We start from the raw sequence: 16,755 nt of genomic DNA on the forward strand, positions 1-16,755 counted from the left end.
ACCTACAGGGAGTTAGGTATTTATGACTCCAAAAGGGTCGATGAATTCCCTGACTTTCGTCAAGTGGCTTGAACACTTTGCAAAATACAAGACTCCTGGCCCTGCCCTCCTAATTTTTGATGGAGCATCCTTACACCTTGATGCAACATAGTTGTTGTTGCAGAAGCACATGAGATAACCTTATATTGTCTGCCTAGCAATACAACACATGAGCTTCAACCATTAGACAAAAGTGTGTTCAAGTCATATGAAGTTAACTGGGACAATGAGGTTACACTTTTTTGGACACAAATAGGGCCTGGAAATAATACTGACAGAAGAAGTTGTTACTGCTGGTCGACTTATCAAGAGATATCGATTCGGAAGTGTTTTTTTCCAGGGCCTGGGCTACGTCTGTCACGCCAGCAAATATCCGCAGTGGCTTTAGAGCAACTAGAATACATCCCTTTGATCCCAGTGCCATCTTTGATGAGGCATTTGCACCAAGTGAACCCACTTTCCAACCACTCGTACTCTTAGAAGTTACTCTTTCCATTCAACCACCAGAAAATGATGCTTTCTTCACACATGAAAATAGTACCAAAGAAGAAATGGCTTTATCAGGGGAGCCATCTTGCAGTTGGAGTACAACATACTTGAAGACAAAACAAAATTCATGTTAAAACACCCAAGAATGTAAAGGTGGAAGCTCTTTCTCAGATTCAGATTACTCTGAGCATGATTCAAGCTCTGAAAATCTTGATGTTACCGACCATTCAGAGTCTGAATAGTGTCAGTTATCACCTACGATAACTTAAATTTTGAGAACACCCAATTTCAAGAAAAAAAAATGTATCACTAAAATTAAAGAAAGACGCAAATCAATAAACTGCAGAGGTCAAAAGGTTATAGCTAGTCTTTTCCAAAATGCCGCGTCTGCATCCAAAAAGAACAGCAAGCAAATTACTTACAAGAAGAATGTGGGTAAAAGAAAAACAATTTCGAAGAGAAATGAGAACAAATATGAAAACAAAGAGGTGCATACTAAGACCAACGAGATTATTTCTGCAACCGAAGAAAAACATTCTAGTCGAACATGATAAATTCAGAAGCTAAAAGTAAGAAGACCGAGGTTAAAGATAAAATTGATCTGAAAGAAACAAAAAAGAGAAAGATATCAGTGACACATTATGTCCTGCCCAGCACATCTTCTCAGAAGAAAAACCAGCCCAATGATTCCTGATTTTGCCACCTATGCAAGACTGACAGAGTTGAAGATATGAGTCTATGCTATCTCTGTTGCGTTATGTGCACGAATCATGTGAAGGTATTGCTCGTAACGATGTAATACCAAATTTCCGTTGTATGTTTTGTCGAGATTCAGACTGAAAATTGATTCTATAAATATGTATCACTTATTAATAATGCATATTTTTGTGTTACGCCTACAGACAATTAATTTAATATCTGTTGTTATTGATAAATAATGTTTTTAGTAATTATTAATAAATTTTTATGCCTGTCGATCATATGTGATATGAATGAATATCCATTTGTTAGGTATTTTGTTGTCAAATCACTTTAGTTTTAGGTTAAAAGTCTAAAACCAGTATGGGCCACCTTAGGTAACTCATGGTGGGCCACCTTTGGTACCCGTGTTCCAAAGGTGGCCCATTTGCTGGTTCTTATATTTTGAATTTTTACTCGGTTGTGGTGACTAATACAAGGCTGTAATTTTTTTATACTGTAAAAAATTAATCACAATCATAAATATAATTAAAAGTTTTAAACACTAAAGAAAATTTAAGAAAATTACTGAGAGCTTAGGTATGGGCACTATTGGGTCACCTACCATATATATATATATATATATATATATATATATATATATATATATATATATATATATATATACACACATATATAAAAGCGAAATACCGCTCACTGACTCACTGATCACGAGATCTCTAAAACTATACACCCGATTGACTTGAAATTTAGCATAGTTACTCATTTTGTGATGTATACGCTCACTAAGAACGGATTCTGCGGAAATCCGATCCCAAGGGGAGTTTCCGGGGCGTAATATATCAAAATTTCCAGTTTTTGGTAGGAAATCACCATGGCAACGGCTGTTGCTTTGTTGATGCTTGATTCGTCTCTATGGCAACGAATATTTCATTGTTAGTGCAGTCCTCATTACCGTTGAAATTTTGCGGGTACTTTAAATATCAAAAATTGCCCTTTTTTCAAGTGTATATATATATATATATATATATATATATATATATATATATATATATATATATATTACAGACTTGAAACTTCACAGTAATGTTCCTTATGTTACGCAGGATGACATTTTCCGAAAATTAGATCCCATGGGTGGTTAAAACCAGGCAACAGTGGGTACTTTGTCTGCATGAGAACAGGATTTTGCATTGTTCATGCCTTCTGCGTCTCCGTGGCAACGGTCATCGCGCGGCAGTGGCGTACCCACAAGGAGGGGCATGTATAATGAGCGGCGCAAGAGTGATCTGCCTGTAGACTGCCGTAGCGAAGTACGGGTACATCAGTTGTACGTTGCGTGCACGAGTCGGGAAACCATCGGTGCTATTCATTTTCTCTCCGGTACATTATACAGCATTGTAATAAATTTTCACTGAATTTTTTTTATTTACCATTACTGTAAATGGGGGATTTGGCTTAATTTTTTTTCCATTAGTATAGCTGTGCGAAGCCAGATCGGGCAGCTACCTATATATATATATATATATATATATATATATATATATATATATATATATATATATATATATATATAAGCGTGTCTTATTCTGTTCTTGAAGTGAGAAATCTAATAGGCTTCTACACTCTCTGGCCTTGCTTCAGGAAGTAAAACCCAAAGAGCATAAATAGTTTTAATCTGATCTTATGAATATTTTTAAATATATAAAATATTTTTAAAAAAAAATATCTAAAGTAAGAATTTCTGAAATATATTTTCTTACTCTAGTTCATCAAAAGAACAAATTGAAAATAGTACCTATTGTTTTCAATGTAACCGTTTTTAAATGAGAATCCCTCCATATTTTTTTTTTCTGCAGTTCTAATCTTTAAATTAAATTATATCCTTTAATATAAAATATTTTGGCACGGATTAATTATACGGCTTAACAATTGGAATTGTTTTTAATTGTTTCAAACTTTAACAAAAATTTCCTCTGTGATATAATAACTGTTGTTAAGACGATTATTATTGTTTGGACCGTGGATGGCAAGGGGGGCGACGCGTGACAGGAGACTAGCGGCCCCGCACGACCTCTGACGTCATACTTGCATTGCTTCAAGGTTTACAGTGGCCTTGTCTCGACACACCTGCCCCCGCACAATCCTTCCTCGACTCAGGTAATCTATCCCCTGGCTTCCTCGGGATTCCGAATAGAGTGGTGTGAATAAGTGTCATTACTCTGGATGCATCAATTGTCAGGTCGGCCCGGGCTGACGCGACACGTCACATCCACTCCAGTCGGTTCCACAATGACTGCCATGGGTGTAAAAGCGGCGACGCTGGCCTCCGCGGGAGTTGCGAGAGTTCCAAAAGTGCGATTTGAGTTAAGTGCGACATTGGCGAGGAGGACGAGAGAACCCCCCTTTGCACGGAGTGACTGCACATGCGACTGTGTGACAGAGGGGCATGAGACTATGTGTGGACAGGTGCAAGGTGAGGGCCGATATACTGTTATGCATTGCTCCTGTGATACGTGTAAACTGTGGACTAGACAGCTATCTAGTAACAAGTTAATATAAATTTACACTAAATCGTTGATCATATGAGTCTCCTCATCTCTATCCTTATAATATATTGTTTATTTTAATGAGTTTATAATATTGATATAATTATTCCGTAGTCTTAGTCCAATATTTCCATGTCTTGATACCACCTCACAAACCTTCCTATTTTACTTCAAATCCCCAAACATTATTAAAGGCATGTAGGTACTCTCGCCCCAAAAAGATAACCTCAGCAGAGGTAATTTAGTAACAAAATTGACACTTGTAAATTTATAGCTACATGACATGCAGACTACTGTCCCATTCTTGCTGACACTGATTGCCATAAGAATTCATTTTAAGGTCCGTTTCCACCGCTCAACCATATTACTTGCTGGTCGATAAGGATTTGTCTAAATTGATGGATACCCCAAATAAAACACAAGTTTGAAGCTACGTGACGTCATTTATGTTGTCCCAGAATTATTCAGTTCCACTCTCATTTCATTCTTCGCCATCGGAAGTCAAATCAATGGTAATAACTTCGTTGTCTTGTTTGCTGCGCCTACAAAGGAAACAGAAGGTGATCTTGATGATAATAAAAACATTCTAAATTACATATTAGTATATACTATGTAAAAAATTAAAATATATATGTAATCCATGTAATGGTTTAACATTATTGTTAAAAAATATCTAAAATAATTGCCACCGAAATTTTTCTAATAAACTGATACTACGATAATCAGGTGAAAATTTTTCTTTAAACCATTCAATACAATCTGTGAATTACTATCTTGCCAGAAAAGTAATATATTTTGACATAACTTACTGAGTTATAATAACAGTAATTATGTAAAAATCAAGTTTTGATTTTCATTGTTAAAATGTTTCTACATTTTTTAGTTTTTTGCAATATTGTGAGATTTATTATTATGTGTTAAAGTTCTAATAAATCATTATCATTTCCGTAGGCATAAGAAATTTTCACCTGGTTTGTTTTTCTTACATTAAAAATAGTATATATCCTAACATTAAAATTAAAATACATTCCAAATTATTTTTGCAAAATGCTATTGAATTTCTAAAAAAAAGCATTCATTTAGACTGAGTAATATATACTCGCCTAGCTACTCTCAACATAATCACACGTATTTTACACTATGTCCATATTATTTATTTATTTTTAAACAATTGGTTCACTAAACCATGGTGTATTATTTAAAAATAAAAAAATAAAATAAAAACAATAGAACTATAAGCTTAGGGAACATTGTTAAAAATGGTTTTATTAGTGATTTTCTTAATTAGAAAAATGTTATTCAGATCTAACAGCTATCAACTGTGAACTTTTGGGGTTGTTGCGGGGTTTTACGGTGTAGATGTCACCGTAAAAAACTACACTGCCAATAATTATTATAATAAAATATTTATATTCTCAGGGTTTTTGTCGCTTCCTCTCTCTCCAGTAGCGATCAGGAGCACTGCTACTGGTGTAATTATCCAGGCCGTTAGTCCAGCTAACACGTCACTGCAATGTGTCCCACTTGAGAGAGAAAGAAAGTTGGTAGAGTTATATGATGTGTGAAGTGTGAACAATTACGTTAACTATAACCAGGTCTGTTTTAAAAGTAATTAAAAATAGCATCAATAAAATAAAAATAGAAATAGCTGGAAAAATGTGATTTTAATATGGTCTTAACTGTTTGATGTGAAATTACTGCCAATATGAAATTCACGTTGATTAGAGCCAGAGAATCAACCAAAGATATTAAAGTGAATGTTAGATTATTGGCAAGACCTGTATGTTTTTAAAAAATTTTAACAGGGTCTCATGAACACATCAACTGCCATGCCGAGTCTAGCTACAAGCTGTCGGAGGCTTGATTCTCTCTTCTCTGGACCACCAGGTGGTCTACCGCGACACTGGAACGCTGAAAGGGTAAGCTGAAAGTGGCGAACTACTGAAGTTCTGGTACAACCGGAGGTTTGGTAGAAGATCAGCTTCCCTCTCGTCCTAAAAACTCTGTTCAATTAGGATCGGTCTCACCAAGTGTAGTGACAAATCGTAGGTGGTGCTGCATCAATCGTCAGGAACCACTACCAGGACTGACAGGACCGACGCGGAAGTTACCACTAGATCGCCGATACTCCCTATCTAAGAATTGTGCCGTCTCAAACTATTCTCCCAAACAGTGGTTTGGAGAATACTATTTAACATACGGTAGCGAATGACTAATTCTTCGATTTCTCGGGCGACAACAAGGCTTTGGTTCGCCCCAGCCCGAGAAACGTCTTAACGCTGCAATATGGCGATGGCCTCTCTTCTCTTTTTCCTTCCAACTATTTATTTTTTATTTGTCCCTAACAACCAAATAGCTATTAGGCAATCAGCGAAAAAAAAAATAACTTCATAGTGAAATAAAGAAATGAAGATCAGCATGTAAGTGTACTGAACTAAGGCAAATTAATAAAAATTCCAAGGAATAATACTTAGAAGACCGTGAGGTTAAAATGTGTTATATCTGGCAATTAAGTGTGGTCTATATAGAAAACTATGGTTGTCCTCTTTACAATAAAATATTTCAATACATTCAATTGGCTCACAAAATATACCATTAATTTACAATAATAATCAAATTATTAACAACATAACTGTAAACCGGTGGACTGGTTACACAACTAAGTAAACATTTTAAAAAGTCTGATTTTAAAATTTAAAAAAAAATTCAATATTTATGTTATCATATAACATATAAAATGTGGTTTTAAAAAAGGGTTGTCAGTAAAATTTGTTTACGGACGATAATTTAACGCGATAACATCATGAGAAAACATTGATGAAAATTGCATACTTTTTAATTGTCAAAGAAAATTTTCAGTTTTTGCAAATTTAATTTAAATAGTTTGTTTAAATATAATCACGAACAATTAATTCAAAAACCCGCCTTAACCTGCTTGATATTATAGAAGATTTTCTCGCACGGTAGTTCACCGGTTCTTGCTCGCTCGGCTCAGGTGGAACGTGACACTTTTGCGTGCGTGCAGCCGGCGTTCATTTATTTATAATACGTTATCACGTCAAAAATAATAATTAAAACTTTTAAAACTACAACTTGTTACATTTTAATCCAGCCACATTATAAAAGGTCCTGCGTTTGCTGCAGTAAATCTGCTACCAAGAGAGTGGCAGTGCACCAGGAGACCGGAGAGGCAGTACGGTACTCACGGGAGAGACGTGCCGGTCTGACAGCAGGCGGAGTCGCCTGGCCGCGGTGTGGGACTCTGCGACTCTGCGAGCAACATCCACTCTGACACTTCACATACTCTTATGTCTCATCAACAATACTCAAACTGTGTACAAGTTCTATCCCGCAAACAGCCCTGCTGTCTATGTTTACAATTCACACGGACATTTCATAACCATCGTGTAAAAGAACACATTCAAAATTGTGACTCTTACTTAGTAATATTTAATCATGATTATTCCTTCCTAAAATTTTCGAGAAGTTAAATATAAAAATGTCGTACTAAAAATGTCGACAAATCTTAGAAAAACATATGGAATGTTTGTAGAACTATAAAACCTACCAAATAAAATTTGCACATTAAGCCATATTGGCAGAGGATCTAACAAAATTCATATATTGAAACATATGTATGATCGATTTTGCACTTGTAATCAAGTCTTTTGATAGTATAATTTGACTTGAAATAGTGATCTTAGTCTGTGTTTGTTTCTCAAACGACTATTTTCCTCGAGAGAACGCGAACATAGTGAATAACTAATTGGTCACTTGATTTATCTATATTTTTGTTTGAGAGATTAGGAATTTCGTTGATGTCATGTGATATTTTAAGATGTCGACTGGGTAGCTATTTGCTAGAAGTTCTTACTGTAAGTGATTTTGTTCATCAGCAACTGATTTCTTTTTGGAACAAATTAATACAGCTCGGTTGATTGAAGTGTGTATTATGCCAGTTTGGTGCTTTTTGGATGGTCGAAATTGACATGAAGTTATTGGACTATATGAGTTGTTTTCCTGCACACTTTAGTGGTGATTATGCAGTTATTCCTAGAAGCTAGCACATCTAGGAAATAAAGGTTTCCTTCGTTTTTCATTTCATATGTGATATGTATAGTTGGTCTGAGAGTATTGAGGAACTTGGCAAAATCTTCTAACACATTGGGGCCATGTTGCCAAATAAAGAAAGTGTCGTCAACCAACTAAGTCTGATTTTGCATAGAATCTATCAGTATCGATGTGACATTTTACATCCGATTCAGAATCCATTGTTTGGTTATTTATTAGGTTAATCATTTATTTTAAATTTTTTACTTGCACATTTTTATACTTGTTTATTTGTTTTATACTATTTCTACGTATTTTGTGTTAATAATTCTTGAAATTTTTCATGTGATACAATAATATCTTATAATCAGGCATTAAATGTAGATAACAGTATTAAATAACCAGAAGGTAACTCACGTGTTGAAATGTATTTTCGTCATCGGGTGCACTGGTCAGGTCTATGACCTCTATCGTTGGTTGCCTGTGGGTAAAAAACACTCTGATAAACCCTGAGATTAAACTTAAAATAAATATTAGACAAATACAGTGACAACAGCACAGTCCAATTCTGAAGGCTCCCTCCAAGAAAACATTTGCAGGTAGTAACATCCGCTTCCCTCATGAGCTCAAATAGCTTGTATTGAATACTTCTGCGTGTCCTTGTGTATTCATTTTCGTTGTTGCACAATCCTGATGGTTTTTTTCTATGTTATCTAGGGCGAGCTAGCAATGACCCTTGTGAACAATTGTTTAAAAATAATCTCTCCCATTACATGAAATTAAAGAAAAGCTTAATACGTGAAATTATTCTTTAAAAACTCTATATTTTAAGACTCGATTACAATGGAGATTTTACATAATACCTTCATGCAAATTAATTTTTTCGACGAAAACTTGCAGTTAAAATCACTCAGTTATTTTTTAAATTATTTGTTCATATGAATGGCCTACTTTTCTAAGTATTGGCTTTGCTACACTTTTATTAACGGTTTAAGTATTGAAATATTGATCTACAATGCAAAACTTTATTTGAAATGGCATTCATTTATATTATTAATGAAAAAATGGGGAGATAATGACATTTAGCGATCATATGAAATCTATTAATCACCAAACAAAATTAAGAGGCCTAGTATTACATACTATACATATATATATGACACTGTATCACACACAGACAACATAAGGACGGGTGAGTGTTTTCCTGCCAACAAATGGTAACCTAGCCTAAGGTTTTTGATACTTAAAATTTATTATTTATTTAAGAACAGGTAATTAATTTTCAGAGTAATGCCGAAGAATATCTAAATGATTAATGTAACTTATTTGTTTCTGTTACCTTTAAAGTATCTATACTTTAAGCTACGATGATAAATCTGTATGTGCTGAATACTCACAATCCTGGCCGGTGGGTAGCGGAGTCAGGTCGGTCTGCCGATGTCACATGTTGAGGGGACCACTCAATTTCTGCAAAGTAACATCATCAAATTATAAACTTTTCTTACTTTTTTTATTAATCAAATAATGTACAAATAATTGTATTAGTCAATAAAGAAACAGCGTTAGTGCTATTTAAATATCACACAAAATGAAATATTTAAAGAATTTTAAAAAGGAAACACACACACACATATATATATATATATATACATATATATCTAGACAAAAAAATTTAAATAATTTTTTTATAAATATTTGTTGTAAACTGACGAGCCCCTGAGGTTAATCATGTAAACGTTTACTTGGTCCCAGCCACAGACTTGTGTATTACTACTCTAACAGGCAGTTGTTGGGACAGTGGTGCGAAGTAAGAGACGAGCAGTAGGGAGAGCCACTGTTATGTCGAGCTCATGGGGGAAGGAAGGTATGGACTAAATTAAGAAGTGAATAATTTTGCAGTCTGATATTTTAATGATTTTAATTTTGTTAGTATCCATCGTTTAAATACCTACTAGTTAGTAAATAAAGTTTATTTAATTACTAGTGATACAATTTTTAAATATTTCCCCAATTGTAAACATCCGTATTTATTTGTGTGAGAAAAAAATAGTTTTTGTCTTGAAAACCTGTATAGGAAGGTTTGGATAGTAAGTCGTCATTGACATGGTCTCGTGATGTGAATATGTATATGTATGTGAGTATGTATATATATATAATTGCGACAGCGAATGACTCATTCTACGATTTCTCGGGTTGCAACAAGGCTTTGGTACACCCCAGCCCGAGAAACGTCTTCCCGCTTCAATATGGCGATGGCATCTCCTCTTTTTCCTTCCATCTAATTATTTTTTTTTTGTCCCTAGCAACTAAAGAGTTATTGGGAAATCAGCATTAAAAATTAACTTCATAGTGAAATAAAGAAATTAATATCAGCATGTAAGTGTTTTATGAACTAAGGCAAATTAATAAAAATTCCAAGGAATAATACTTAGAAGACCCTGAGGTTAAAATGTGTTGTGTCTGGCAAATAAGTGTGGTCTATATAGAAAACTGTGGTTGTCCTCTTTACAATAAAAAATTTAAATATATTTAATTGGCTCACAAAATGTACAATTTATTAACAATAATAATCAAATTATTAACAACATAACTGTAAATAATTAGACTGGTAACACAACTAAGTAAACCTTTTATAAAGTCTGATTTTAAAATTTAAAAAAAAATTCGTTATTCATTTTATCATATAACATATGAAATGTGGTTTTAAAAAAGGGTTGTCAGTAAAATTTGTTTACGGACGATAATTTAACGCGATAACATCATGAGAAAACATTGATGAAAATTGCATACTTTTTAATTTTCAAAGAAAATTTTCAGTTTTTGCAAATTTAATTAAAATAATTTGTTTAAATATAATCACGAACAATTAATTGTAAAGACCGCCTTAACCTGCTTGATATTAAAGAAGATTTTCTCGCACGGTGGTTCACCGGTTCTTGCATGCTCAGCTCAGGTGGAATGTGACAATTTTGCGTGCGTGCAGCCGGCGTTCATTTATTTATAATACGTTATCATGTCAAAAATAATAATTAAAGCTTTTAAAACTATTACTTGTTACATTTTAATCCAGGCACAATATAAAAGGTCCTGCGTTTGCTGCAGTAAATCTGCTACCAAGAGAGTGGCAGTGCACCACGAGACCGGAGAGGCAGTACGGTACTCACGGGAGCGGCGTGCGGGTCATGGCAGCAGGCGAAGGCGCCTGGCCGCGTTGCGGGACTCTGCGACTCTGCGAGCAACATCCACTCTGACACTTCACATACTCTTGTGTCTCATCAGCAATACTCAAACTGTGTACAAGTTCTATCCCGCAAACAGCCCTGCTGTCTATGTTTACATTTCACACGGACATTTCATAACCATCGTGTAAAAGAACACATTCAAAATTGTTACTCTTACTTAGTAATATTTAATCATGTTTATTCCTTCCTAAAATTTTCGAGAAGTTAAATATAAAAATGTCGTACTAAAATTGTCGACAAATCTTAGAAAAACATATGGAATGTTTGTAGAACTATAAAACCTACCAAATATAATTTGCACATGAAGCCATATTGGCAGGGGATCTAACAAAATTCTTATATTGAAACATATGTATGATCGATTTTGCACTTGTAACCAAGTCTTTTGATAGTGGAATTTGACTTGAAATAGTGTTCTTAGTCTGTGTTTGTTTCTCAAACGACTATTTTTCTCGAGAGAACGCGAACATAGTGAATTACTAATTGGTCACTTGATTTATTTATATTTTTTGGTTGAGAGATCTGGAATTTCGTAGATGTCATGTGCTATTTTAAGATGTCGACTGGGTAGCTATTTGCTAGAAGTTTTTACTTTAAGTGATTTTGTTCATCAGCAACTGATTTCTTTTTGGAACAAATTAATACAGCTCGGTTGATGGAAGTGTGTATTATGCCAGTTTGGTGCTTTTCGGATGGTCGAAATTGACATGAAGTTATTGGACTATATGAGTTGTTTTCCTGCACACTTTAGTGGTGATTATGCAGTTATTCCTAGAAGCTAGCACATCTAGGAAAGAAAGGTTTGCTTCCTTTTTTCATTTCATATGTGATATGTATAGTTGGTCTGAGAGTATTAAGGAACTGGGCAAAATCTTCTAAGATTTTGGGGCCATGTTGCCAAATAAAGAAAGTGTCGTCAACCTACTAAGTCTGTTTTTGCATAAAATATATCGCAATCGATGTGACATATTACATCCGATTCAGAATCCATTGTTTGGTTATTTTTTAGGTTAAATCATTTATTTTAAATTTTTTACTTGCACATTTTTATACTTGTTTATTTGTTTTATACTATTTTTACTTTTTTTGTGTTAGTAATTCTTGAAATTTTTCATGTGATAAAATAATATGTTATAATTAGGCATTAAATGTAAGTAACAGTATTAAATAACCAGAAGGTAACTCACTTGTTGAAATGTATTTTCGTCATCGGGTTCACTGGTCAGGTCTATGACCTCTATCGTTGGTTGCCTGCGGGTAAAAAACACTCTGATGAACCCTGTGATTAAACTTAAAATAAATATTAGACAAATACAGTGACAACAGCACAGTCCAATTCTGAAGGCTCCCTCCAAGAAAACATTTGCAGGTAGTAACATCCGCTTCCCTCATGAGCTTAAATAGCTTGTATTGAATTCTTCTGCGTGTCCTTGTGTATGCATTTTCGTTGTTGCACAATCCTGATGGTTTTTTTTCCATGTTATCTAGGGCGAGCTAGCAATGGCGCTTGTAAACAATTGTTTAAAAATAATCTCTCCCATTACATGAAATTAAAGTAAAAGCTAATACGTGAAATTATTCTTTAAAAACTCTATATTTTAAGCCTCGATTACAATGGAGATTTTACATAATACATTCATGCAAATTAATTATTTCGACGAAAACTTGCAGTTAAAATCACTCAAATATTTTTTAAATTATTTGTTCATATGAATGGCCTACTTTTCTAAGTATTGGCTTTGCTACATTATTATTAACGGTTTAAGTATTGAAATATTGATCTTCAATGAAAAACTTTATCTTAAAAAGCGTTCATTTATATTATTAATGAAAAAATGGGAAGATAATGACATTTAGCGATCATATGAAATCTATTAATCACCAAACAAAATTAAGAGGCCTAGTTTTACATACTATACATATATATATGAGACTGTCTCACCCACTGACAACATAAGGACAGGTGAGTGTTTTCCTGCCAACAAATGGTAACCTAGCCTAAAGTTTTTGATACTTAAAATTTATTATTTATTTAAGAACAGGTAATTAATTTTCAGAGTAATGCCGAAGAATATCTAAATGATTAATGTAACTTATTTGTTTCTGTTACCTTTTAAGTATCTATACTTTAAGCTACGATGATAAATCTGTATGTGCTGAATACTCACAACCCTGGCCGGTGGGGAGCGGAGTCAGGTCGGTCTGCCGATGTCACATGTTGAGGGGACCACTCAATTTCTGCAAAGTAACATCATCAAATTATAAACTTTTCTTACTTTTATATTAATCAAATAATGTCCAAATAATTGTATTAGTCAATAAAAAAACAGCATAAGTGCTATTTAAATATCACACAAGATAAAATAATTAAATAATTTTAAAAAGGAAATTACATATATAATTATATATATATATATACACAAAAAAAATTTAATTAATTTTTTTATAAATATTTGTTGTAAACTGACGAGCCCTTGAGGTTAATTATGTAAACGTTTACTTGGTCCCAGCCACGGACTTGTGTATTACTACTCTAACAGGCAGTTGTTGGGACAGTGGTGCGAAGTAAGAGACGGGCAGTAGGGAGAGCCACTGTAATGTCGAGCTCATGGGGGAAGGAAGGTATGGACTAATAAATATAGTTTAAAAAACTAAAGAAACATGCTTTTAATGATTATCAAACTAAAAAGTAAAAAAATAATTTTAAAATTAAATTTATGACAATAGTATATAAGCAATACCTACTAGTATACATGAGAAAAAAGCTTGAGGTGCTTTGTGCCATATTTTTTGAATATTAAGCGCCCCATGCTTTTTTCTCATTTATACTAGTATTGCTTATATACTATTGTCATAAATTTAATTTTAAAATTATTTTTTACTTTTTAGTTTGATAATCATTAAAAGCATGTTTCTTTAGTTTTTTAAACTATATTTATTTTTAACTTTTTAGTTTGATATTCTTTAAAAGCATGTTTTTTAGTTTTTTAAACTATATTTTTAACTTTTTAGTTTGATATTCTTTAAAAGCATGTTTTTTTAGTTTTTTAAACTATATTTATGTATAATTATCATAGGGAAATGAGTTACCGACATTACCTATTACCATCTGAGATAACTATTTGGAGTTGCAACGTCACAAAGAAATGGTAAAGTCTCTACGAATCATTTGCAGTTAGATGTATGGATATAATATTAGAATTTACCGGGAAAAAAAAAAAAAAAAAAACATTTTTTTTTCGGCGTGGCCGGGAGTAGAACCCACGATCGCTGAATCCGAAAACTGACATCACAGAAGTCGCGCGCCTTAGACCGCTCGACTAACGAACGTAATGAAATGGGTGGGACATTTCACAGTGATGAGTCACTCACTCTTAGTCGAAAGAGTTACAGACGGACAGACAGAGTTACAGACGGACAGACAAACATACAGGTGAAGCTAATATAAAGCATGTAAAAAAGAAGTGAATAATTTTGCAGTCTGATATTTTAATGGTTTTAATTTTTTTAGTATATATCGTTTAAATACCTACTAGTTAGTAAATAAAGTTTATTTAATTATTAGTGATACAATTATTAAATATTTTCGCAATTGTAAACATCCGTATTTATTTGTGTGAGAAAAAAAAATAGTTTTTGTCTTGAAAACCTGTATAGGAAGGTATGGATTGTAAGTCGTCATTGATATGGTCTCGTGATGTGAATGTTTATATGTGTGTGAGTATGTATATATATAATTGCGACAGCGAATGACTCATTCAACGATTTCTCGGGTTGCAACAAGGCTTTGGTTCACCCCAGCCCGAGAAACGTTTTCCCACTGCAATATGACGATGGCATCTCCTCTTTTTCCTTCCATCTAATAACATTTTTTTTTTTCCCTAGCTACTAAAGAGTTATTGAGCAATCAGCAATAAAAATTAACTTCATAGTGAAATAAAGAAATTAATATCAGCATGTAAGTGTTTTATAAACTAAGGCAAATTAATAAAAATTCCAAGGAATAATACTTAGAAGACCCTGAGGTTAAAATGTGTTGTGTCTGGCAATTAAGTGTGGTCTATATAGAAAACTGTGGTTGTCCTCTTTACAATAAAAAATTTAAATATATTTAATTGGCTCACAAAATGTACAATTTATTAACAATAATAATCAAATTATTAACAACATAACTGTAAATCATTGGACTGGTACCACAACTAAGTAAACCTTTTATAAAGTCTGATTTTAAAATTTAAAAAAATTCGATATTCATTTTATCATATAACATATAAAATGTGGTTTTAAAAAAGGGTTGTCAGTAAAATTTGTTTACGGACGATAATTTAACGCGATAACATCATGAGAAAACATTGATGAAAATTGCATACTTTTTAATTGTCAAAGAAAATTTTCAGTTTTTGCAAATTTAATTTAAATAATTTGTTTAAATATAATCACGGACAATTAATTGTAAAGACCGCCTTAACCTGCTTGATATTAAAGAAGATTTTCTCGCACGGTGGTTCACCGGTTCTTGCATGCTCAGCTCAGGTGGAATGTGACAAATTTGCGTGCGTGCAGCCGGCGTTCATTTATTTATAATACGTTATCATGTCAAAAATAATAATTAAAACTTTTAAAACTATTACTTGTTACATTTTAATCCAGGCACAATATAAAAGGTCCTGCGTTTGCTGCAGTAAATCTGCTACCAAGAGAGTGGCAGTGCACCACGAGACCGGAGAGGCAGTACGGTACTCACAGGAGCGGCGTACGGGTCATGGCAGCGGGCGGAGGCGCCTGGCCGCGTTGCGGGAATCTGCGACTCTGCGAGCAACATCCACTCTGACACTTCACATATTCTTGTGTCTCATCAGCAATACTCAAACTGTGTACAAGTTCTATTCCGCAAACAGCCCTGCTGTCTATGTTTACATTTCACACGGACATTTCATAACCATCGTGTAAAAGAACATATTCAAAATTGTTACACTTACTTAGTAATATTTAATCATGTTTATTCCTTCCTAAAATTTTCGAGAAGTTAAATATAAAAATGTTGTACTAAAAATGTCGACAAATCTTAGAAAAACATATGGAATGTTTGTAGAACTATAAAACCTACCAAATATAATTTGCACATGAAGCCATATTGGCAGGGGATCTAACAAAATTCTTATATTGAAACATATGTATGATCGATTTTGCACTTGTAACCAAGTCTTTTGATAGTGGAATTTGACTTGAAATAGTGTTCTTAGTCTGTGTTTGTTTCTCAAACGACTATTTTTCTCGAGAGAACGCGAACATAGTGAATTACTAATTGGTCACTTGATTTATTTATATTTTTTGGTTGAGAGATTTGGAATTTCGTAGATGTCATGTGCTATTTTAAGATGTCGACTGGGTAGCTATTTGCTAGAAGTTTTTACTTTAAGTGATTTTGTTCATCCGCAACTGATTTCTTTTTGGAACAAATTAATACAGCTCGGTTGATGGAAGTGTGTATTATGCCAGTTTGGTGCTTTTCGGATGGTCGAAATTGACATGAAGTTATTGGACTATATGAGTTGTTTTCCTGCACACTTTAGTGGTGATTATGCAGTTATTCCTAGAAGCTAGCACATCTAGGAAAGAAAGGTTTGCTTCCTTTTTTCATTTCATATGTGATATGTATAGTTGGTCTGAGAGTATTAAGGAACTGG

The 16,755-nt window shown here is 33.6% G+C and overlaps 1 protein-coding gene across 2 annotated transcripts in view; it reads right to left on the minus strand.

Annotated features, from left to right (window-relative positions):
• Positions 1-4,199: 4,199 nt before the first annotated feature.
• Positions 4,200-16,755, minus strand: part of LOC134530011 (uncharacterized) — a 61,148-nt gene continuing 48,592 nt past the window's right edge. For both annotated transcript variants that reach the window (XM_063364548.1, XM_063364540.1), the window contains exons 17-24: positions 15,813-15,877; positions 13,237-13,306; positions 12,256-12,319; positions 10,991-11,055; positions 9,224-9,293; positions 8,244-8,307; positions 6,983-7,046; positions 4,200-4,318 (exon numbers count right to left, since the gene is read on the minus strand). In XM_063364548.1, the coding sequence (XP_063220618.1) occupies positions 13,300-13,306; positions 15,813-15,877 (72 nt within the window). In that variant the 3' untranslated portion in view covers positions 4,200-4,318; positions 6,983-7,046; positions 8,244-8,307; ... (2 more) ...; positions 12,256-12,319; positions 13,237-13,299. The remainder of the gene's footprint in view (positions 4,319-6,982; positions 7,047-8,243; positions 8,308-9,223; positions 9,294-10,990; positions 11,056-12,255; positions 12,320-13,236; positions 13,307-15,812; positions 15,878-16,755) is intronic.

The sequence above is a fragment of the Bacillus rossius genome, chromosome 1 (assembly GCF_032445375.1).
Source record: "Bacillus rossius redtenbacheri isolate Brsri chromosome 1, Brsri_v3, whole genome shotgun sequence".
NCBI lineage: Eukaryota > Metazoa > Arthropoda > Insecta > Phasmatodea > Bacillidae > Bacillus > Bacillus rossius.